Source organism: Acomys russatus, chromosome 6 (assembly GCF_903995435.1).
Source record: "Acomys russatus chromosome 6, mAcoRus1.1, whole genome shotgun sequence".
Classification (NCBI taxonomy): Eukaryota; Metazoa; Chordata; class Mammalia; order Rodentia; family Muridae; genus Acomys; species Acomys russatus.
Genome location: NC_067142.1, coordinates 69631495 through 69655768, shown reverse-complemented (window position 1 = coordinate 69655768; position 24274 = coordinate 69631495). Strand labels below are relative to the sequence as shown.

The 24274-nt window shown below is 40.1% G+C and overlaps 1 protein-coding gene across 1 annotated transcript in view; it reads right to left on the bottom strand.

Annotated features, from left to right (window-relative positions):
- Window positions 1-24274, bottom strand: part of Fmn2 (formin 2) — a 302083-nt gene that overhangs the window by 227837 nt on the left and 49972 nt on the right. The window contains exon 3 of the mRNA XM_051147935.1: window positions 7158-7305. Coding sequence (XP_051003892.1) covers window positions 7158-7305 — 148 coding nt within the window. The remainder of the gene's footprint in view (window positions 1-7157; window positions 7306-24274) is intronic.

Sequence of the window (24274 nt, the reverse complement as noted above, 5' to 3'; positions counted from 1 at the left end):
CATTTCTGACTCCCTTAAAATGCTGCAGATTCTTCTGAGATACTCTGCAGGAGCTAATCCAACCCAGATTCGTGTTAGTACTTCATTTTGAGGTGTTTCCCATTTGATCCATCTCCGTTAGTGATTCTTTTGTGCATTTTAGATACTCGTAACCTGATAAATTGTTTTCTTAAACTTACAATTCACTCAGCCAGAAAAATAAACATTGTTTGGCTAATTTCCCTAGAATAACTTTCTATTGAAATTTTCACCCTATAGATGAACAGACACTGAGAGTCACACAAACACACACTCACACACCCAGACACACCCAGATATGCATAGACAGTCAGGAAGGCAGGCAGGCAGAAAGACACAGAGAGAGAGAGAGAGAGAGAGAGAGAGAGAGAGAGAGAGAGAGACAGAGAGAGAGAGAGACAGACAGAGAGAGAGAGAGACAGAGAGAGAGAGAGAGACAGACAGACAGACAGACAGAGAGAGAGAGACAGAGAGAGAGAGAGAGAGAGAGAGAGAGAGAGAGAGAGAGAGAGAGAGAGGATTTTTGTATGTCTTGGTTTTGTTTCTTTATTCCTCCAGAATTGTGTGTACCTGTACTGCTTTTCAAATACTGCTTTTCAAAATCAGTCCCATTTGTTCTCTTAGCCAAGATCATTACCATGGGACAATGGAGGAGTTGAGTGAAGTGAGAACATTCAAGCCCTCCATCCTTACAACTTCTCACTGCTATGCCCACTGTGAAGACATTCAATCTAATTAATTCTTTGATTATTTTTAAATCAATGTAATCACCATCTAAGCATTTTATGTTATTTTTAGTATTTTCTCTTTAATTAGCACACAAAATAATGGGCTTCATTCAGATAATAGGTAGTTTTGCTCTCCTGTCCCACTGCATCATTCCCAATGAAGGAAATACCCCTCATGATAGTGAGTGAGTGTGAACTCACTCATGCTCATGGGTGTGCACTCACGCTCATGAGTGAAAACATGCAGTGCTTGTCTTGAGTCTAGCTTAGGCTACCATGGTCTCTTATCCACCCATTTACTACGAAGGACATGCTTTTCTTCTTCTTTATATGTAAATAAACCACCGTCAATATGAGCGTACTGGCACATCACATTTTCTCTATTAACTCAGGTACTTAGGGTCACCTAGTCTGGCTTTATAACATGGCAATTGTGAATATCACAGCAGTAGACACGAAAAGACAGTTTTCTCTGTATTGTGCTAACCTTGGTCCATTCTGATAGTATAACTAGATCACATGGGAGTTCTGCTTGTAGGATTTTGAGTAGTCTCCACAGTAACGGCCATAGCACTGGGGCATTCATTCATTCCCACCACGGTGGCTAATGTCTCATTTTTCCCTTAGAGCTTTACTGCCATTTATTAATTTTTATTTTCATGAAGTTTACCATTCTGATTGGGATGAAACTGAATATTAATGTAGCTTTCATGTGTTTCTCTTTATAGCTGAAGATTTTTTTCTTATATTTAATCATTATTTATATTTCATATTTTACTGACTGGATACTGGTTTTATTTCAATTTTGTTTAGTTTTTTTAAGTATGATTTATATTATATATATTACTCCTTAGCAGGTGTAGAGAAAGTAAAGATTTTCTTCTAATTCTAAGGCCGTCACCTCACTTTGCTCTAACTTTCCTTCGCTGAACAGATTTTAATTTCAAGCAATCCTTCATGCTGATATGCTCGGAGCTATTGGAATGTTTTTCCCAAAATACTTACTCACCTGTGCCTATATGAAGTGTATGCCTGTTTCAAATTTTCAGGTCTAATACTAATGGCTTTGATCTATCTATTTTGAATGGATGTTTATGCAGGGTGAGAGCCTGGGATCTAGTTTCATCTGTCTACATGTAGCTATCCAAATTTTCTGAGCACCATTATTGACAAAGATGTGCTTTCTCTTCTATGTAAAGATTTTAACACTCTTGTCAAAGCTTGTGTTGGTTTGGCTAACTGGGTACATGTGGGGAGCCACACTAGAAGAAAGCCTGTGCTTAAGCTACATGCTGTGACCTTTGAGTTGTCAACCTTTGCTGAAGGAGGTCCCTGTGCTTAGGCTGCACACTGTGACATTTGAATTGTTGATCTTTGGGCTGTCTACCGCTGAAAGAAACAAGAAAATTCTGGCAGAGAGCTATTTAGAGGAGTATATTCTTTTTGGCCTGTCTGAGGGGCTAGGGAGGAAGTGAATCTGTATGGGTGCTTGTGTTGTTTCTGCTATATAAGCCTTGCCTGCTAAAATAAAGTAAAGCCTTGATCAGGACTTCTTGTCTTGGCTCCATTTCTTCATGTCCCTGTCCCCCTTTCATCCCCACTCCCTCTTCCAGAGAACTTGTTTGACTTGTCCCATGGGACGGGACAGGTTCAATTCTAGGGTTTCACTCTATTCCGCTTTTTGGTTACCTTTATTTCTAGACTACAATGTTTGTGTGCAGGTACCATCATGGTTTTGTAACTATGGTTTTATGAATATTGTGAAATCAAGTATTCATTAGCATTACACTTTCTGCTTAGGATGGCTTTTGCCTATTACAATCTTTTGTATTTCAATGTGGATTTAAGACACTTTTTCCTACGAAGAATGCTATTGGAATTTTAACAGACGCTGAGAATCTGTACACTTATTTTGGCAATATCATCATTCTCACAATATTAGTTCTGCTAAAACAGGAGCATAGGGAGCTTTTCCATCTTGTAGTGTCTTCAAGTTTTTTTTTAACTTAATAATCTAAAGTTTGTATTGTAGAAATCCTTCAGCTTCTTGCTTTTCTTTGAAGCTATTGTAAATGGATTTGGTATCCTAATTCTTTCTCCGCAAGTCTGTTAGAAACTGAATTTTCTATGTTGGTCTACATCTTGCTCCTTTGTGAAAGTGTTGGTCAAGTCTAGATGTTCTCCTGTGGACTCTTTAGGGTATTTCCTGTGCTCTTGTGATTGAGACCGTTTATCTTCTTCCTCTCTATGCATTATTTCTTTATGTATCTTCTTCAATGCTATATTAGTGGTCACATATTGCATTGATTTTTACATATCTTACAAGGTTTCCATTGGTTTTTAGAACATTACTTTGTGGGGTATAATAATCTTAGTTAGTTAGCACTTACTTACTTTCCAAGCTTAAACTATATCATTGAATTCTGTCCTTGCTTGTAGCTATTATAATGGGTATGCCTTTGTGATTTGGACATTTTGTCTTATGGCTTATAATGGTGTTTGTTCTCTGATCATGGTATCTACCTAGCAATATGTTGTAAAAAGGTTCTTTTTCAGCCATGTCGATTTCGGGGTCCTAAATCCATATGATGCCAAGATGTTCATTTCTTCACCTAGATTTGGAGAATTTCCCCTATAATGTCACTGAGTATATTTTCTATGTCTGTTGGTTTTAATTTTATATTCTTCTTCTACTTCATAACTTTTTAAGATTGTGCCTTTAACATGTCCCAGAGTTCCTAAAAGTTACTGTAGTTCCTCGTCCTCCTTATTCTTTGTTGATGTTGTAATGTTACATTTCCTTGCCTTGCCTTGTCTCTTAATTCTTTTGACTGATCCACTATAATCTTTGCTTGATGACTTTTTCATGTCTTTTGTTTGTTTTGTTTTCTTTGTTGCTGTTTTAATCTCAATGTCTTTACTAAATGTCTCAGTCACATTCTGAACCTTCTAGTCCAAATTACAAATATCCTTATGCAGTCCTTAGATTAGCTTTTTATTCCATTTTTATTCTATTTAATTGTGTTGACTTTTATTCTTCTTAAGTTTGTTGGTTTTTATAAGGAGGCCTTTGAATTATTTGTTTATAATTCTCACTGTTTGACATCCTTAGACACAGTAATTGAGGAGTTATAATATTCTGGAAATATATTGCCCTTTTTTTTTTTTTTTTATGCTTCTTGGGTTTCTGTGTTGGTACAGGCAGCTCTTCCAACTTTATTTATAAAACATCTTGTCAACAGCTTTTTCTTCAGGTTTACTCCTCAGTGTCATTCAGATATGAAAAAGCAAACTTCTTTAATAGCTACAATACCAAACCAAACAGGATCTTTAAACACACATTAAAATGGTGAAAGCTAACCGCTATAGACCCATGACTATAAAATAGAAAATTAGCAAAAAGAAAAAAGTATTCAAATAAGCTGTGGCGGAAGACAGTAATGAAAAGGAGGAAAGAGGAGAGGCATGAGAGAAGCAAGACAAGATGTAAGTAGGTTTTCTTCCAAACAATGTTTCATCTACCAACAGTTGGTTATACCAGCCCCTCACTTCTCTTCCAGCCAGGGCTAATGCTGCCGCTTGCACCCTTCACAATATACTATTGTGGGGCCATCCTTAGAGACAATATTGACAGCACAAGGAGAAGAAAGAAAGCAAATGAATAAAAAGAAATCTGGCCTTTCACTATTCAGAGGTAACAGGCTTCAGCTTGGCCTCAGCACTAAAATTTCATAGAAAGCAATGTTGGCATTTTTGAATATATGAAAGTTGGAGGAATCTTGTTTATAAAAATAACTGTGAAAAACCTAAACCGCATGAGAAAATAAGAAGGGGCAGAAGCACAAGTAGGAATTAGCAGGATGTAAAGTAACAGTCATTTTTAAGACATCAGAGGAAAAAAGATCCCTGTCAAATAAGTTTTTGGGAAAAAAATTTTTTTTAACTGTACCTGCAAGATTGATTTCTTTAAACAGTAAAACAGCTCTAAAATGACCATGTGTTGCATTTAACAATTTAAAGCATGGTATTACTACACAAGGGTGTACATAAATGGTTTACAACTAATGATAATCATACTACTAAAACTCACAATACATACAAAACATTCGTCTATAGGGTTGTCTGCAATGCTGACTACGAATTCTCACATTTGACTGACAAAGTGGTGTGACTGCTTGAAAATGAGAGTGTTCTTGTGTTTTTCCAAATGAATGCAACTGAGTAAGAATGAAAAAGCAATACCAATATGCTTTAGACAAAAGAATGCTTTGTGGTCATTGGAGTAGAAAACAGATCAATTAGAAAAACCAAGGTTGGTGGTTTAAATTGCTTTTTACTTACCGCTATCATCTTCTTCACGAACGCACATTTTACAAGGAGAAAAGTTATTGTATTAAAGTACTTGCGCAGACATTTTCCCACCTATGTTACCCTGTAAAGAACCCAAGTAAGTCATAATCTCCTTATTTTGGCCCCACTATCATCGTCATCAAACTTAAACTCAGGTGACCATTTTAGATTCATTCTCAGCCAAGTGCCCCTCCAGTAACCTAAAGATTTATAATTGTTTTAAAGTAGCACTAAATACTACAGAATAATTTTAGCAATTCAGTTGGAAAAGTTGAAAAATATACAGTAGGATCATCAAAATATTATGCCAACCAATGGTACAAATGAAGGGAAGGATAGAAGCCATTGTTCGAAGGGCTGGCACTCATGCTCTCTCTCTCTCTCTCTCTCTCTCTCTCTCTCTCTATATATATATATATATATATATATATATATATATATATATATATAGATATAGATATAGATATATATTGCATCTTTATGAATTTCAGACAATGGCGCTTTTAGCATAAAGGCAATCATACATATTATGGGATCAAAATGTTTACTTGAGTCCTTCCTTTTTAAAAATTAAAAATGTCTATATTCACATGTTGGATTTTCAAGCACTATTATGCCAAATCTTTCTCTGTAGATTTTGATGTATGGAGTCGGCCTGGACCCTTCAGCAACCACTGTCTGTGAGCACTGTAGTAAGCAGAGTCTTATGTGAAACAATTTTCTATATTCTCTCATTCACTAATGGTTTATTTCTTCTTTTTTTATATGCCAACTAGTGAATACCAAGCAGTTTCTCAAAAATACAGGGCATTTAAAAAGGGAAATGTGGGGTGCTGTGTGGACTCCCATTTGATACATTGCTAGAAAGAATAAATGATGAAATATTTTTGCCAAAAAGCTGAGATAAAACAAGATGTGCGAACTCTGTTCAAAAATGTGGATAGCAGCCTGGTAACCCATGAATAGAGTCACTGTTGACTTTAAGGAGACTCTTGAGGAAGATAACAATAAGACCAAGCACTTGCATTGGCCCAGGGACTCTGAACAGCACTCTAACACTCTCCATGAACTCATGCACTACTCAAAACTATGCCTCTCATTGGCTGTAATGCTCATTAACATTTCATAGGTGAGGAGGTGAATATAGCAGTTTGGAAATTTGCCCAACATCACAAAGCTGATGGAGCATAAAGCCCAAGATTCATAGTCTTCTATTCTGCCCTGTCATAGCAAATCACACTCAAGCCTCTTTGGCCGTCTCTCTTTCACTAAGATAGTGCAGGTGGTCAAGTTCTCAGTTCTGAAACCCACAACATCACGTATGAAAGTCTGGTACATATAAGGAGATATGTGGGTAGAAATGAAGCCACTCAATTTAGTCTTCACTTATACACCAGAAGATGGTACTTACTCCTGCTCACTCCACCAAGAGAACCTGGATTCTACTTAAAAAATCATGATTCTAGTCAGTTTCTCCAAATAACACTGATGGCTAGCCACATATAATCATCCCAGCCAATAATACAAAGTAAGTTAAGACAACAAAAGGAAAGAAATTTGTTTCAGAAAAAAACAGATTACATTGGCATATTGTACACTTATTTTAAAGTGAGATTTAAGAAAATTCACATTGCTATTTTCCTCCTCCAGTTAGGTCTATAAGTAAAGAAGATAATTTTTAGAAGTACAAAGAAAGCTTTAAGCAATGAAGCTCAGAGTTAATGGAGAAAATTGTCCCTTTGAGGCTCTCGTAGTCCAGACAGGATGTAGAGCTTCAACCTGGTGGTGGGTGGTGTTTATAAACAATGTTTCTCAAACTCCAGGAAATGTGAAAATTACCAGAGAATCCCAGTAGAGCTGCTGCTCCTCTTCAGCCCAGCCCCAGAAGCTTTGGACATTGCTAACTTTCAGTGTCCCATGTTTCCCATTGATTTCAATGAGTTGCCTGCAGGAAATAAGCTTTTAAAAATTCCCTCAAGAGACTACTCACTCACCAGCAAATGTTGCAACATGTTACATGACATGATCTTGAGAAGCTAGATCCTATATCCCATATCCTACCTGTGTCAACATCCTTGGGACTGGGCTCCTCATCGGGAGGCTTAGATGGCGGCCACACAGATGGTTCTCTCCTGGGAAACTGCCCTCCGTTGTAATCCATTGAATGTGTGGGTTGACTAACAGCAGCCCAGGTGTAAAGCTGATCTTGCTACATTTAAAGAGATATTTAAATAGAAATGTTATCAATTCAATCATAAAAAAATAAACAGCTGATACAAAATGTAAAGAAACAGAGCTATGTAGAGACATATATAATATTAAAATACCATCTTCCAGTGTTCAATATAGAGCCATTAAGACACCAATTCTCCCAAATTGCCCCCAGTTTTTTTTTAAAAATAGTAAAACCTAAGTCTGCCTGTTTGGAGGAAGAGGAATTCCATGGACCTGTCATAACTTATGAAATAAAATACTCCAGATGCCGAGTCACACAACTTCCTGGAAATGCCTGTTTAACCCATCAGAACGTGATGTCTCTTCATCTCTGTTGGGTTGAGTTTGGTTTGCTTTGGTTTTGGCTTTTCAGACAGGGTTTCTCTCACTATCTACCAGGCTGCTGATGAACTCCTCACCTCAACCAATCCTTCCTCTCAGTATTTCCATCATTTGGAACTACCAGTGTGCATCACCATGCTGAGAAGATGCTCCATTAAAAACTATTTATACACTCGTGGGAAAGTCAGAGTGTAGTCTGTACTTGGACATCAAAAGGACACAATGACAGTGGCTTATTTCAGGTCCCAGGTTGGAAACTGGAAGGAAGGACATGGAAAAGTAAATCAACATGCTAAGGATAATTTATATTTGAATCATATGGCAGGAAGGAAGGCTTTGCCAGCTGTGCCCAAAATACAGCGGACAGAAAGAGAAGGGTCCTATGTATACCTCATGCCAGGAGACAAACTGGATGGCTCCCATGGAGGCTTATAACCCCCCCAGAACTGAGTCTTAGAACTTCAGAACAATGCCAATCCCTTTCAGACTCACAGGGTTCTTATGGGAATGCACTGGATGCCTTTTTTTTTTCTTTGCTGAGGTATACTCACTTCCCGACCATATTCTGAAGCAAAGGAAAAGACACACAGTAGAACTGAACGCAGACTACAAGGAGAAATCTATTATAGTCACCAGATGAGACTATAAAGTAAATGAGTGCACTCACAGGTATATGGTACACTCCTAAAATTTGTGTATTACGTTAAGAATCCATAAAGCAGTGCAGTACCAAAAGATGCCTTGTGCCAGGCATGGTGCTGCACATCTTTAACCCCAGCATTTGGGAGGCAGAGGCAGGAGAGACTCTATTAAAATTCAAGACAAGCCTAGTCTACACTTAGTTGGTTTCAGGCCAGCCAGAGTTACAATGGTGGAAGGAGAAAGTAGACTCCAGCAAGTTGCCTTCTGACCACCATACTTATACCAAGGCACACAGATAACCACATATATACATGCATACATACATACATGCATACATACATACATGCATACATACATACATGCATACATACATAAGTAGGTATGTACATACATATATACATACGTATATACACACATCACACAAATAAGATATTTTTTTAATTTTTAAATGAAAACACAATAAACCAAAGCCTGTGGAATGGAGCAAAGGCCATAATGAGAGCTGTTTATAGCAATGAATGCTTACATCTAAAATGCAAAAAGACTCAAAACGAACAACCTATCAATGCATCTCATGAAACAATAGCAACTAAAACAAACTAAATCCAGAATTAGCAAGAAAATGGTACTAAAGATCAAGAATATGTATGAATATGAGATATGTGACTGCACATGGCAAATAATGTAAATATATTGCATATATAATTATATTACAGAATAAATAAATATAAGCCTAGAGGGCAATGTTTTCAGTAGATAGGATTGGGAAAGTTGGAAAATCACAAGTAGGTAATAAAAATGCAGGCTGGGGAGCTAGCTCAGGGTGATAGAAGCACTTATTTCTTCTAAGCATTGGGACATAAGTTTGAACCCCAAAAGCCATTGTATAGCAAAAGGAAAGAGCGAATAGCTGCAAGTTGGCCTCTGACCTCCACACTTGTGCCACAGCACAACAGGAATGCCCATGTACATGCATAAACATACACACACAGTAAATACAAAAACGAGTATATAGCTACACTTGTGTATTTGGATCAGCAAGATGAAATTGGTTCTTCAAAAAACAAACTAATAGAAACCAACCAAAAGAAAGAGAAAGAACACAAATAAAATGGACAAAACAGGTAGCATAACTGACAGCATGGACATTACAAAGAACCACTGGATATTACTGACAATAATATGCCAACAAATTTTCTGGCCTAGAAGAAATGCAAATACCTGCCAATAGTGAACCATGAAGGAGTAGAAAACCTTAACTAACCAATGATGGGTACTGAGAATAAATACATGTTCCATCAAAGAAGAGCCCAGACCTTAATGACTTCACTACTGAAATATATCAAATGCTTAACAAACCAATAAATTCTCCATAATTCCTACCAAAGAAGGGCAAAAGAAGCAATACTATTTTTTATGTCATTTCACAAGTAGAGCAAAAGCAAAAACACAGTAAGTCACAAGGACACCAGGGAAAAGGACAATTCATATTCCAGGATTAAGAAGATTCTGCACATAGAAATATAGCTCCTGGAGACTTGCCCGTACTTCACATGAAACATATGGACCAAATGGAAGGAACAGAATGATGATCAGTCACCTGAGGATGCTGGTGACAAATGACACAGTAACATTAGGTATTTAGAAGGAAGGATTGCTCACTCATTCAGGCACTGAACTTAGGATGAGTACTCTGGGTCAAGTGCACTCACATAGTCTGGTTGAGATCTAAAGAGCTTTCAAAGAGGCAGACCAGACTTGGCCAAAGGATGATGATGGTGATGATGATGATGGTGATGATGATGATGATGGTGATGGTGGTGATAATGCTTGTATGTGTGACTGCGTGGCTGTGTGTCTCTCTCTGTACCTCCACATGTGTGTGTGTATGTATGTGTGTGCGTGTGTATGCCCATGTGTAACATGTATGTGGCGATCAGAGGGCAACATCAAGTGCCTTCCTGTATCTATCTCCATCTTATTTGTTGAAATAGAGTCTCTCCCTTAACTTGAAGCTTACTGTTCGGGCTAGATAGCTCTAGGAAAACACTCTTTTTAGGGTTATAGGCACACACACTGCCACACCTAGCTGTTAACGTAGCCACCAGGTATCCAAATTCAGGCCTTCATGGTTGTGCATCAGGCACACATTACTGAGCAGGCCCAATGCAGAACAGGAATGAGTTCTGCACAGCATGGTACCTTGATACATTGCACAGGTTTGATAAGTAATTCTATTCATTCACTAATTATTCTTATCCTACCTTCAGACAACCCTGATCTGAAGTTTGGGAGTGTTCTACTATAGTATTTTGCAAAGAAGTAAAAATAAATTACCATAATTCAGTATAAAGTTGTTGCAAAAGCTGATTTTTCAAAGACATTTCAAAGAAGTCATTAGCCTAACAACAGTTACTATGAATCTGAAAAGGCCCTTTCCACAGACCTTTTTACTCCACATACAATTTCAGTTCTCAGGAGGAAACCAAATACAAACAACGGTTTTTGCCACATTAACTGGGGCATAATAATATTGCAGCATATAAATATGTGTATTGCTTCAGAAAAAGCTTCAATTTCACTGCCAAGAAAAAAATGCTTTACCTACTAAAATAATGTATACTGTTAGTTATATCTACTATTTTATAAATTCTTTTTATCGCACAAGGAAAAATATTAACTCGCACTTTCCAGGTTTCTACACATATCATTAAAACTCAGTGAAATTGAAATATTTCTTTTATTATTAGTGTGTGTGTGTGTGTGTGTGTGTGTGTGTGTGTGTGTGTGTATGCACACTTCTGCAAGGCCCGAAGGAAGTGTTAAATCCCTCTAGCTAGAGTTACAGGAATTTGTGAGCCATCTGTAGTGAGAGCTGGGAACCCATTTCAGGCCCTAGAATAAAACAATAAACACTCTTAAGGACTGAGCCATCTCTCCTGCCCCAAAGCTCAATGGGTTGGGTGCCTAGCTGGGATAGTAGTTCCTTAATAGAATGCTCTGGGCTCCATCCCCAGGACTGCAAATGGAAAAATAAATCTTACTGTGTTAGGCGCCTTCTTTTCCTCTTGTCTTTTCCTGTGTATTACTTAGGCAGGTAATGTATCTATCTATTAATATAACCTACTTTACTGCCTCTATGATTCTGGTCAATCCAAATTGCTGCTCAAAAAATTGATTTATCTTCACTGGAGGCAAACCCTGGGAGACAATTCCTACTTCACAGGAGGCCTGACCACGACAGTCATTTGTGTCTCCTACCATCCTATCTCTAGTCTTGCAGTGTTTTCCAGATAAACTAAAATCCTTCCCATGAAGCAGAAGTTGCTGTTCTGTTTCAGCTGTCTCTGCTGTTTCAGAGACTAACACCAACATTACCGCCTCCCACATCACTGCAGAAAAATATGCTGATGTTGCATCACCTCCCTCCCTCATCCCCTGGAGATGCAACCTGGGCAACACAGGATAAACTAAAGAGAAACTGCTTTGCAGGTGCTCACAGCTTTGAACAGGTCATCATTTTTTTTTTTTTTTAAGTATCCTAAAATAAACGTTTCCAAGTTTAGAAATGTATGAAGACAGGTTTGGATATGCCTCAATATCTCCTTCTACATAAATCTCTTTTCAGCTACACACACATTTTTTAGAAGCCCAATTTTAGTCATTATTTTAAAATTAAGGCATTTAATTGGGGTTGATATACCAGTAGCCGTACATACAGTCAGCTTAAAGGTTTATTATGGTGAAGATTTTTTAAAATAATTTATTTATTTATTTTTATTTGTATGTTTATATACGTGTCTGTGCTTATGTCTGTGCACATAAGTGTAGTGCTTGCAGAGTTCAGAGAAAGGAGTCAGATCCCCTAGGGCTGGGGTTACAGGCAAAAGTGAGCCATCTGTCACTTGTGCTGGTAACCAAACTGAGGTTGCAGGCAAGAGCAGCAAGTACTCTTAAACACTGAGCCATCAGTCTTTTTAGGCCCAGCTTTGAGGATCTTTAAATGGACTAGTTAATTATAAACTGTTAGTCAAAAATATTAAGAATATGAGTTATGAAGAATGTTTACTATATATACTATTGCCCATCACGTCTTCCAAACTATAAACCACAAACACTGATAGATCTACACATCATACTCACAGAAAATTACAAAGAACAACTCTTTGCCTGTTGGATATGGCACTAGAATTCACTTTCCATTCACCTCAGTGGCGTTGGGCTCTCAGACTGTGTGCAAACATTTCACTATGGTCGCTATATTAGTCAGGGTTCTCTAGAGCTATAGAAGTTATGGAATCAGTATATACATACATAGACATATGCATGTATATACATATTTACATGTATATATTTGAAAGAAATTTATTGAAATGACTTTCAGGTTGCAACCCAACAAATCCAACAATGGCTAGCTTTGAATGGAAAGTCCAAGAATCTAGTAATTTGCTCAGTCCCACAATGCTGGAGTCTCAGCTGGTCTTTTGTATATGCTGGAATTCCAAAAAAAGTAGGCTCCAAGGCCAAGGAAGGAATGGTGTGCTAGCAGGATGAAAGCAATCAGGCAAAGAACATCTTCCTTCTTCCATTGTCCTTATATGGGCAATGGAAGGTGTGACCCATATGAACGGTATGTCATCCTGCCTCAAAATCTGGAGCAAAAGTCTGTGTCTTCCAGCCTCAAGATCCAGATCGTAGGGCCCAGATTTCCAGTTCTAGACTGTAGTTCATTCCAGATACAATCAAGTTGACAACCAAGACTATCTATCACAAGTCCACTTCCATGTCAATCTGACACATAATCATATCTCTTTATGTGATGACTAATTTCTAAATGAAAGCAATAACCAGGTCATTATAACACCTAAACATAACTATCCTAAATAAAGTCACAAATGCATTAATCACATATTTAACCACACCATAATTACACCTGACATGCTATAACTATCCCTTGCACAACCACAAACACATCATAAATTTAGAATAGGTAGCAATGTCCCTTGGAGACACCCTTCAATACCTTAAATTTAAATGTCTGTGATAATCATTGATAGTCTCTTAACTGATGTCACAATATATGATTCAGAAATTGAAACGAAACACAAATACTTGTACAAATGCATTCTTATCGAAATACAACAGAAGCACTCGTGTCTATTATAATCCTTGTTTCTGCAATTGGCCACGTGGCTTTAGCTCACATTTATAACTGCCTTCCTCTACTACCCATTCTGTGTATAGGAATTTTAATCCAGCAACAGGGCTACTATAGGGATCCACATCTAAAGACCTAGGTCTGTGTGACTCCATCCTCTGAACTATGCAGGCACTGGAATACAGATATGCCCTTAGTACACACCTTTAATCCCCCTGGCTAGAATACAGACATGCCATTAGTACACACTTTTAACTGCAAACAAAGACATCTAATTGATGGGCAGACAAATGAAGAGAAAACTTTGAAAGAATGAGTCAGAAATAGGATATGCCCAACTCTCACAAGAACAGGCAGGAAAGAGAGGCTACTTATGAGCAGTGCAGGGGAGAAAGAAGGGAGTTGAGTTCGGTGAAGTTCAGTTGAGTGCAGTTGAGTTCCTACAGTCAGTGCAGCTCAGTTCGTGGAGTTCAGAGGCAGTTTTCCCAAGCAGAGCAATCCAGTGAGGAGCCAATAGAAGTCAGTTTGATTCAGCTTGGAGAGGAGTTTTGAGCCAGAACAGAAGAGTTGAACCAACCAGGCAGAGTTCAGAAAGAATTAGAAAGGGTGAGCTTATCCAGCAGTAAGGCTTAGATACCTAGGTTAGGCTTAGGTTAGCAGACGGAGGCTGGAAGCTGAGGCCTTCAAGGCCTGGGCTTACAGAAGGTTAGATTGAACAAAGGCTAGATGTATCCAGACCTAGGCCTAGGGATAGTCAGAACAGAAATAGAAAAGCTCTGGGCTCTGCCCAAGCCATGTATTGATAAAGCCTGGGTTCGGTTTTCATTTCATCCCCTCTTCTGAAGATAAAAACAGCATTTACAGTTCTGTATTTCTTCCACCTTCTGTAAGCACCGCAGCAGGCCTTGGCTCTTTTCCTGGAAGAATGACCCATCCTTCATTCATGATGAGGCTGTGCTCTTTGTCCATCTTGCCTGATCAGGCTGCTGTAGTTTCCCATTGACTGTAGTCACAGAACACAGTGGCACCAAGAGATGGCCTAAAGGATCTCCTTCTCTCCAGACAAAAATTTTCTTACCTCTACTGTGGAGAAGCAGTCCAATTTCTCCATGGTAATCTGGATCTACTCTTCCTCCTAACACTGTTATTCCTTTCTTAGCCTAGGGGTTTATGGGCATTAGAAGCCAAAAGTGACATGGTGGGAATCTAAGCTTCCAGTTCAATGGAATATTAGTTGTGGCTTCTGGCAGAAACACTCACCCCTCTGCAGCCCAAACTTATAGGCCAGTAGAATTTAAGGTTGCATGAGTAGAAAGTAAAAATTCCCTCCTTGGTCACTAGGGGTAATAGTGAGTAGAACTATTCCATTTTTCACCCTGTGATTCCTGAACCCTTGGATCCTGGCTGCAGTAGAAACCTTATCCTATACTGGACACTGACTCAAAGCAATACTGCCTTTTGGAGGATCCTGCCCCAGCCCTCCACTATGCCGCCACCTAACTGGCACTGTAACTGTGTCTTCAAAAGACCAATCCATCTTTCTGTCAGGCCAGCTGCTTCAGGATAGTGGAAAACATGGTTAAGACCAGTGGACTCCATGATCATGAGCCTACTACTGTACATCTCTTGCTGTGAAGTGAGTTCACTGGGCAGTAGCAATACTGTGCAGGATACCATGATGGGGGATAAAGTGTTTTGTAAGTCAGTGGTTTTGGCAGAAGCATTACAGGTAGAAAAGGCAAGTCCATATTCAGAATATGATCTACTTCAGTAAGGACAAAGCATTGTCTTTTCCATGGAGGAAGTGGTCCAATATAGTCAATCTGCCACCAGGTTGTTGGCTGATCACCTTGGGGACATGGTGCCATATCTGGGGCTCAGTGTTGGTCTCTGCTGTTGGCTGATCTGGGTCTCAATAGTAGCTGTAGCCAGGTCAACCTTGATGAGTGGAAGTCCATGTTGTTGAGCTCATGCATAACTTCCATCTCTGCCATCATGACCACTTGGCTCACAGGCCCATTGGGCAACTATAGGAACAGCTGGAGAAAGAGGCTGACAGTCCACAGTCATGCTATCTACTTCAATATTTAACTCCTCAGCTGAAGTAATCTTTTTATGAGCATTTACATGGGACACAAGTATCTTCACATCCTTCATCCATTTGGAGGGATCTGTCCACATACTTCTTCCACAGATGCCTTTCTCACCAAGTTTCCAACCATCCTCTTTCCAAGTCCCTGACCATCCAGCCAATCCATTAACTATAGCCTGTGAATCGGTGAACACCTGACACCTGGCCATTTCTACTTCCAAACAAAATGTATGACTGTATATACTGCTCAATGTTCTGCCCACTGAGAAGATCTCCCTGCACAGGCATCTTTTGGGGTTAACCCAGAAAGGAGTTGTAATGATGGAGCTGTCCAATTTTGAGTGATGCCCGCATAACACACAGAACCATCAGTGGACCAGGCCCTAGTCTTCTCTTCCTCAGTTAACCATTAATGAAGCTATAAGCACATGGTTGCCAACGGATGGCATTGCAGCAGGAGTAGAAACTATAGACATTTGGGCAACTTCCTGTAACTTGCTTGTGCTTTTAGGACCTGCCCCGTCTTGATTGCATGTATATATCACTTCCATTTGATAATAGATTGCTGCTGTGCACATCCTACTTTATGGCTTGGTGAGTCCAAAACTACCCAGTTCATGATGGGCAGTTCAGACCACATGGTAACTTGGTGGCCCTCTGTTAAATGTTCAGCTTCCACCAAAGACCAATAGCAGGCTAAGAACTGTCTTTCAAAGGGAAAAGTCTGCAGATGAAGGTAGAGTCTTGCTCCAAAATACCAAAGGTCTCTTCTGTGAATCACCTATAGGGGCCTGCCAATGGCTCCAAACAGCATTCCTATCTGCCACTGACACCGCAAGTCCCATCGGGTATGCTGGGTAATACCTTCCATGGTAGAGCAGCTTGCCCCTCAGTCTGGACCTGTTAAAGAGCCTTCCCCTGTTCCAGTCCCCACACATAGCTCCAGCTTCCTGAGTCATTTGGTATATGGACCAGAGTAACACACTCAAGTAGGGAATGTACTATCTCCAGAATCTCAGACTCTAAATAGGCTTCCTAAACATGCTTCTTTCTAGGTGCAGGGAGGGGCCAGGCGCAATAGCTTAGCCTTCACCTTAGAGGGAATATATCTGCATGTCCCACACTACTGGACCCCTAAGAATGTCACTGAGAGCCAGGCATGGTGGCACACGCCTGTAATCCCAGCACTCAGGGAGGCAGAGGTAGGCAGATCTCTATAGGATGAAGGCCAAATTGGTCTACAAAGTGAGTCCAAGACAGCCAAGGCTATACAGAGAAAACCTGTCTTGAAAAACAAAACCAACCAATCAAACAACTGCAACAACAAACACAAACAAAAAATAATTTCACTGAGGTAAAAGGCCCTTGAATTTTTGTTGGATTTATTTCGCACCATTTGATGTGCAGATGTGTCATCAATGAGTTCAAAGTGGTTGCTATCTCCTGTTTACTCAATCCAATCAGCTTAATGCCATCAATATAGTGCATTGATGTGATGTTTGATATTTTGCAGAAGAGAAAGAGGATCAAGATCCTTTCTAAGTTATGACACAGGACTAGAGAGTTAATAAATCCCTTGGGTGAAACTATAAATATAAATATAATATAATAAATATAAAAAATATAAATAAAACTGGAAGCAAATTGCTTCTGGTGGTCCTTTTGGAAGAGTACTGAGAAAAGGGTATTTTCTAGATCAATAGCTGTACCCCAAGTACCAGAAGATGTGTTAATTTGCTCGAGTAAGGATACAACATCTGGTACAGTAGCTCCCGTAGAAGTTACTACTTCACTGGGTTTTTGATAGTCAATTGTCATTCTCTAAGAGCTATCCCTCTTCTGCAATGGCCAGTTAGGAGAATTAAAAAGAGATGTGGTGGGAATCACCACTCTTGCATCTTTCAAGTCCTTGATAATGGCACTAATTTTTGCAGTTCCTCCAGGGATGTGATACTATTTTTGATTTTCTATTTTCCTTGGCAGAGACAACCCTAAAAGGCTTCTAACCTTTCCAACCATAATAGAACCAATGTGAGAATTCTGCCAACTTCCAAGTTTAGCCATCCCGATTTTAGATTCTGAAACAGGGTAAATAACCATAGGATGAGTTTGGTGATCTACTGTGAGTCACACTTCAGCTAAAACTTCATTAATCATCTGACCTCCATAGCCTCTGTTTTAACTGGAAGGCCAGAATGTTTCCTGAGATCCCCCAGAATTAGCATCAGTTCAGAACCAGTATCCAACAGACCCCGGAAAGTCTGCCTGGTTCCTTCTCCCCAGTGTACAGTTACCTTTATAAAACGCCATAGGTCCCTCTGGGGAAGATCCGGAGAAAGGCTAAAAATGTTAAAGTGTCTTATCATGGTCCTTCCTCAAGGGAACCTAGCTACCCTTTGTTCAAGTGGTTCTGGATCTGCAAACTGGCTCAAGTCTGCAAACTGATTCAATGGCCAAGACCGCCTTTAGCCATGACCCTACATAGCCTTGCTTTGATTTGTTTGAGAATTTTTCTGCTTACAGAGGTCAAACAAAAATTATTTTCTATTTCATGTCTGGAGACACCATGATTGATTAGCTGCACACCAAGTACGAGGAGATGTGTTAATTTGCTCAAGTAAGGACACGGCATCTGGCACAGCAGCTGTGTACACAGAACCATGGGTGTCATGCTTCTGTAAGACTCATCTTGCCTGTGCTGACCATTAAGGGTGAGACCATTATGAATATTGCTTTGTCTGTGCTGCCCATTATGATAACTATAATCACCTGGCCTTTGGTGATTAGTGCCGACACCTGCCCCTGCTCCTTTGGGGCCCAGTTAAGCCCATTTCATTGAGTTCATCTAATTGAGCGGCAGCATCTGCAACCCTAAGGTCTGGCACAGGGAAAAGGGTGACAACAAGACTCTGCAAAGGTGCTGGTGCCCCTCTCATGACTTTGCATCTTATAGGATTAGTGAAGGGTACATCCTCTGGCTTTCCCATTGTGGAGGAATAGGTTTATACAGCATAGCTATTCTAGCATTGCAATTTCCCTGAGCCTTAAAATCCCTTCATTAACACTAAGCCCATGGAAATCACACGTCTCCAGCTCCTTCTCAGTAGGCCATCTTTTGACAAATGTTTCGGCCAACCATTCAAACACACTTTTGACAACTTCCTTAACTGTATGTGCTTCCATAGCAAACCTAGAATCAACTCAGCCTGTTCTAGTTTTATGTTCCTTCTACCATTACCCCACACCTTGAAAATCCATTCCCACACATACTCCCCAAACTTCTGCTTGAACAAATTAGCAAACTCCTTAAGTTCTTTAGTAGTATAGCTCACCTCCTTGTGGACTACACTTTCTACCTCCCCCTCTAAGAGCCTATTTCACCTTGAGTTTGGTTAAAGGTCTAGAGGCAACTACTGGTGGGCCCTGAAGGACATCAGCATTGTCTTGCTTGGCATTTCCTTCAGAGAAAGTCACTGCTGGTTTAGCAGACACAGAAGGATTAAGTTCTCAGTGAAAGGCTAAAAGGGCAAATTCAAGGGGTGTGGCTGAGGGTATTACTTCCTCAGATGACATAAAACCTTGAGACTCTGAGGGTTCAAAGTCATCAGTTTCAAAAGGGTCCTCCCACACATTCCTATTCCAAGGTACAGGACCCCACTATTATTTGCCTATTAATGCCCTTACTTTAACTGCTGACGCCCTCTGAGATTGAGAACTGAATTTTCACTGTAATTCAGCCAATCTTATAAATGAGGGCTTCGGTTTGATTTTCTGCAACTGGCACTTTGTGGCCGTTGGAGAGAAGGCTGTCTTGTAGGGCATGCTCAGAGACCTTTAGACCGTTTATGCACATCTGGAGCTGGTCAATTTTATCACCAAGTTCTTTGTTGTCCTTCAGTGGATTCTGAAGCTGGTTAATTTTATCACAAAGCTCAATCTTATTCTATATCAGTTTTATCCAGAGATGTGTAGAACAAGCAGCCAGTAGCATAATTTTTCTTATTTTTTACCCAAATTGTCAATATACAGGGTCATCAAATCCATTGTCGCTCATAATTGATGAACCAAGGTAATCAAATGCATTAATGTCCTTAAGTTTGTAATGTAGTTCACACCGTGGACTTTCAGTACTTTCTGAGCTCCCAGGACAGGGGTGACTGTAGAGAGTTAATGGTGTCAGGTGGCGTTCTGTGTGTGCTGGGATCCCAAAGAAGTAGGCTTCAATGGCAGTGAAGGAACAGATGCACTAGCAAGATGAGTACACGTGGGCGGGAAACAACACCTTCCACTTCCTTATATAGGCTTCCGGAAGAAGGTGTGGCCTAGGTTAAAGGTGTGTCTTCCCGCCTCAAGGTCCTGATCAAAGGTGTGCCCTCCATTTCTGGATTGTAGTTCACTCCGATGTAGTCAAGTGACAATGGAGAATGGCCATCAAAGTGGCCACAATCCCAGAGCATTTCTTACACAAGAGGTGTAAGTAGTTTTTATAAAAGCAAAGAAATGTATGCTTGTATCTGCTACTGAAAATCACCGAGTTCTCCAAAGATTCTGAGATGGCCCTGTGACGGCAGGTGCGCATGTGAGGCCCCTCCCACAGATGCCCATGTACCCATCCCTGTCCCCTCATTCTTTGCAGTCACTCTGCTTCTGCCATTGGGATTGCTCATCGTTTCTTGAATGTACCAAGATCTTTCAGAGCCCTTTGTCTCTGCATAAACAGCCTTGCAGCTAAAGAGATGGCTCAGCTTTTACGAGTGCTTGCTGCTCATCCAGAAGACATGGATTTAGTTCCCAGAACCCATGTTGAGTGGCCCACAACCACCTGTAACTCCAGCTCCAGGGAATACAAAACCTTGATCTCTACAGGCACCACACATGGCATACACACACAGAGATACTTGCAAGTACACATACACACAAACAAGTTTGTTGTTGTCTTAATCTCAAAACTTTGCTTTCTCCCTGGAACAACTTAGGAAGACAACGGAAATACATCTCTGAAACATATCAGCAACAGTTTCTAGATTAAGTTACTTAAAGTGGGGAGCCACCCCCTGAATGTAGACAGCATTATTCCATGGGGGAAGACTGAACAGCTGAATAAAAAAAGCAAAAGCAACTCAAGCACCAGTATCTGCCACCCTCTGCTTCTCAACTCAGAATAGTGTGGCCAGATGCTTCACACTCTGCCGTGGCGAGTTGTTTCCTCAAACCCTGACACAAAAACGAACTCTTCCTTACACTGCCGTTGTCTGATATTTTGTCACAGTCAACAGAAAAGTAGCTGGCCCTCCTAAAAGCTCCTCCTGACCTGCAAGTGCTGGCGCAAAGGCCCGTCCTTCTACAGCGGCCCATCCTTCTCCCACTTCACAGTCATGGCACACAACACATCAGTGCATCTGCTCTGTTATTCCACTGTGGGAACTGTCTCCCTCCTCCCACACACTGCCCGCTTCTTGTCTTGCATGGTCCCATGTTCCTCCTCATCAGTAGGATGGAAAGTTCATGGCTTTTTCTAGTGAAAATGCAGAAGTGAATGGAAGCTCTGCCAAGACCTGGACTATGTATTATTCTCAAATGGGTAAGCATTGTGTAGATGCACATCCAGTGTATCTTCTTCTACTTGTTAGCTTGATCATGATCAATAGAAAGGGCATGAATCTCAAACCAAGAGGCATTTGGCTTAAAATAATAGTTCTGTGTTCACCTGGAAACTTAGATATGAAACCATGTCATTCTTGCATATAAAAAGAGCGATAAATACAGTTAGCTTTGGAAGAATGTTTTATGACGTGCATGGGATAAAATGAAATTATACAAGAACCTTGCCCACAAGAATCCTGGACATGTTTATGAAAATAATAAAAACAAATTATGAAGATGACTCTAGGCCCTGGGTGCTGGGCATGGCACCAATCCCTTCAGAATCACACTAGAAAAAGCCATGAACTTCCCATCATATGGATGAGGAGGAAAGCCAGTCCATACAAGCCAAGTGAGCTGGTCACTTTTTAAATAGTCAGCACATCCCACCGCAAGTTGGGTGTGAGTTGGGCATCGTGACACAAGCTTACTAAGGTAAGAGGGCTTCAGCCCACTGTAACAGAGATCCCAGGCTGAAAGAGAATGGCTGAGGCCCTAGCTAGACAGAGAGAGAAAAAAATCTATGATAAGAAAGAACTGGGTGAGAGGGGTGATAATTTTGATAATCTATCCTATGTCATTGTATATTACAAATGTTGTAATGAGATGCTGTATCCGCTCTTCCATGAATCTACTGCTGCTTGTACCTCAAGATGTGGTGTGTTCATGAGATACCCAAGGCATCCCAACTGGAAACTGAAGTCCAAAACATGGGAGAAAAAAAAAACATGTTTCTACCCTATGTATCAAAGCACAGATTTCTCCCTATATGTATCTAAGGCATGGTCCCAGAGACAAAGAACTTTCTAAGACAAAGGGTGGAGAAAAATGATAGGTTAAGATTTTCCATCAACCATTGCATAAAACGCCTAAGATCTTTTCTTCTTACAAACAAGGGACATTTGAAATGGGATGCCAACTCCAGCTCAGGCTGGAATAAAAGCTCCATCCCTATCTTAGTCTCAGTGACTAACACTGGACTTTGTTTTGCTGTGAACAAATATGCCTGAGAAGGGAGAAAAGGTTTATTTGGGCTCACAGTTCAGAGAGTAAAGTCTATCGTGATGGCTCAGGCACAGAGGCAGGGCTGGATGCTATCTGGGGAAGAAGCCACTTGTTCATGTCTGAGGACATGTTCATGTCTGTTGGAGGAAACAGATGCTCAAGGCGGAAGAGAAGCCCAGCTATAATCTTCAAACCCCATGTGCACAGCCCTATGCCTGTCAACTGGAGCCCACCCCAGAAGATTCCACAGCTTCTCAAAAGAGCACCACCAGTAGGAGCAAGTGTTCAAACCCAGGAACCTCTGGGGACATTCCACTTTCAAGCCATTAACAGTAGCTTCTTGTTTGTTTGTTTGTTTGTTTCAAGTGAAGCAATGGGGAAGCACGTCCCCCGTTCCAGTCACAATAGCACACAGAGTTCTGAGCAACTTGAGCAACAGGAGGAGACTGTAGCTTATGTCATGAACACAATATTATACTACCAGAGCCTTGATAGTAAGACCTGGCTCTGGTTCTAAGCTCTTGACAGCATAGGAAAGAGGATGGCCCACACAGAAACAGGAAACTTGAACTTATGGACCGTTTCAGCCAGAACTTGGGGGATAAATTCTCAATCTGTCTCCATCTTGCTCACAATGATGTGAATACTTGTAAAAAGTATTGCAGGCTGCTTAGGATAATTCAGTAATACAAGGCAATTGTTAGTTGACCAAATCATGGAAATGTCAATTACTAGTCTATTTCTATCACAAGAATATACATATTTAACAGAAATATAATTTTATCGCTAGATAAAGTAAAATAGTTAGATAAGGTCTTCAAAAAAATCTCAGAGACCCACAAAATATGGCATTTAATGATATTTTATTATATTAAAGATTCACTGACAATAAGACAGGTTAACTCCTGGCAACACCTAGCCTACCTCAAAGAAGATCATGAGCCTCAGTGAACCTCCTTATAGAGATGGCTTCAATATGGCAAACCAGCCACTGGGTAAAATGTCCTCTTTTCTGCCACAGACAGAATTCTGCCTAAAAATGGGCAATCTTGGACACAGGCAGAGTTGAGTCCTCAATAGTTCCTGCCTCACAGATATGTCTGTCAGATATACTGGGCCAGAAGGCTGAAGATGAGGCTCCAACGTTATAGAGAGTGTTGGGTGACTGTTCAGGCAGCAAACTGTCTCTGTCATTTTTTCATTTTGGAAGCTACTAACCTGTACTTCCTGTCTACTCAGATAATTAATTTTATTCCTTCTCAAGTCTCTGATGGGGTTAAAGACCAGATAGTTTCGTTTTACAATTAAGCTTAGTTGTTTTGGAGTTAAGATGTTTTTAAGTCTAGATAGATGTTTTAAGTTGATAAAGATGAGATATGATAAACACTGATTTACATTCAGAATTTTAGATGTACCAAGATAGGAAAGATGTTTTCTTCAAGGCTGCCAAAAATAAATAGCCAAAACACTATGAATGTAACATTTATATAATTCCTGATTGTTCTGTGGTTCTTCTTGCTATAGGTATTTTATTGTATCTATGTGTAATAATATAAATGTATATGTAAAAAAATTAAAATTTAATAAATTTTTTAAAAAAGAAACAGAAGCTAGGAAGTATGCACTCGGAGATGGAACCTTCTTCCTGTTTTCATGCTGCAGAAACAATGAATACCAGAAAGCTATACTTCCCCTGAAAGCCTCGTGCTGAAAGATGGGAAAACATGAATCCCAGGTGCTACTAGAGGGAGGTGCCTCCCAGGAAGAGACTGCATGGAATTTTCATTTGTTTAGACCACTTTATAAGAGAGATGGGCTGAGCCAATGAAGGCTATGCTGCGTTATGCATATGCAATGCCTTCTTTTTAATCCTAAGCCTCCTGTTAGTACCCCAATGATTAAGATGGAATGAGGGGTCACTAGTCCTGGTTAGTTTATCTTTTCTCAGTGTGGCCACCATCAATAATCTCCACATGGCAACTGGCTGAACACACTGCATGAGTGGTGTCAAGGTCTGAGCTTATACCCTTAAAGCCCCAGTTAACGGAGACAGTCTTTATTCTGTTCTCAGGTCCTTGCAAA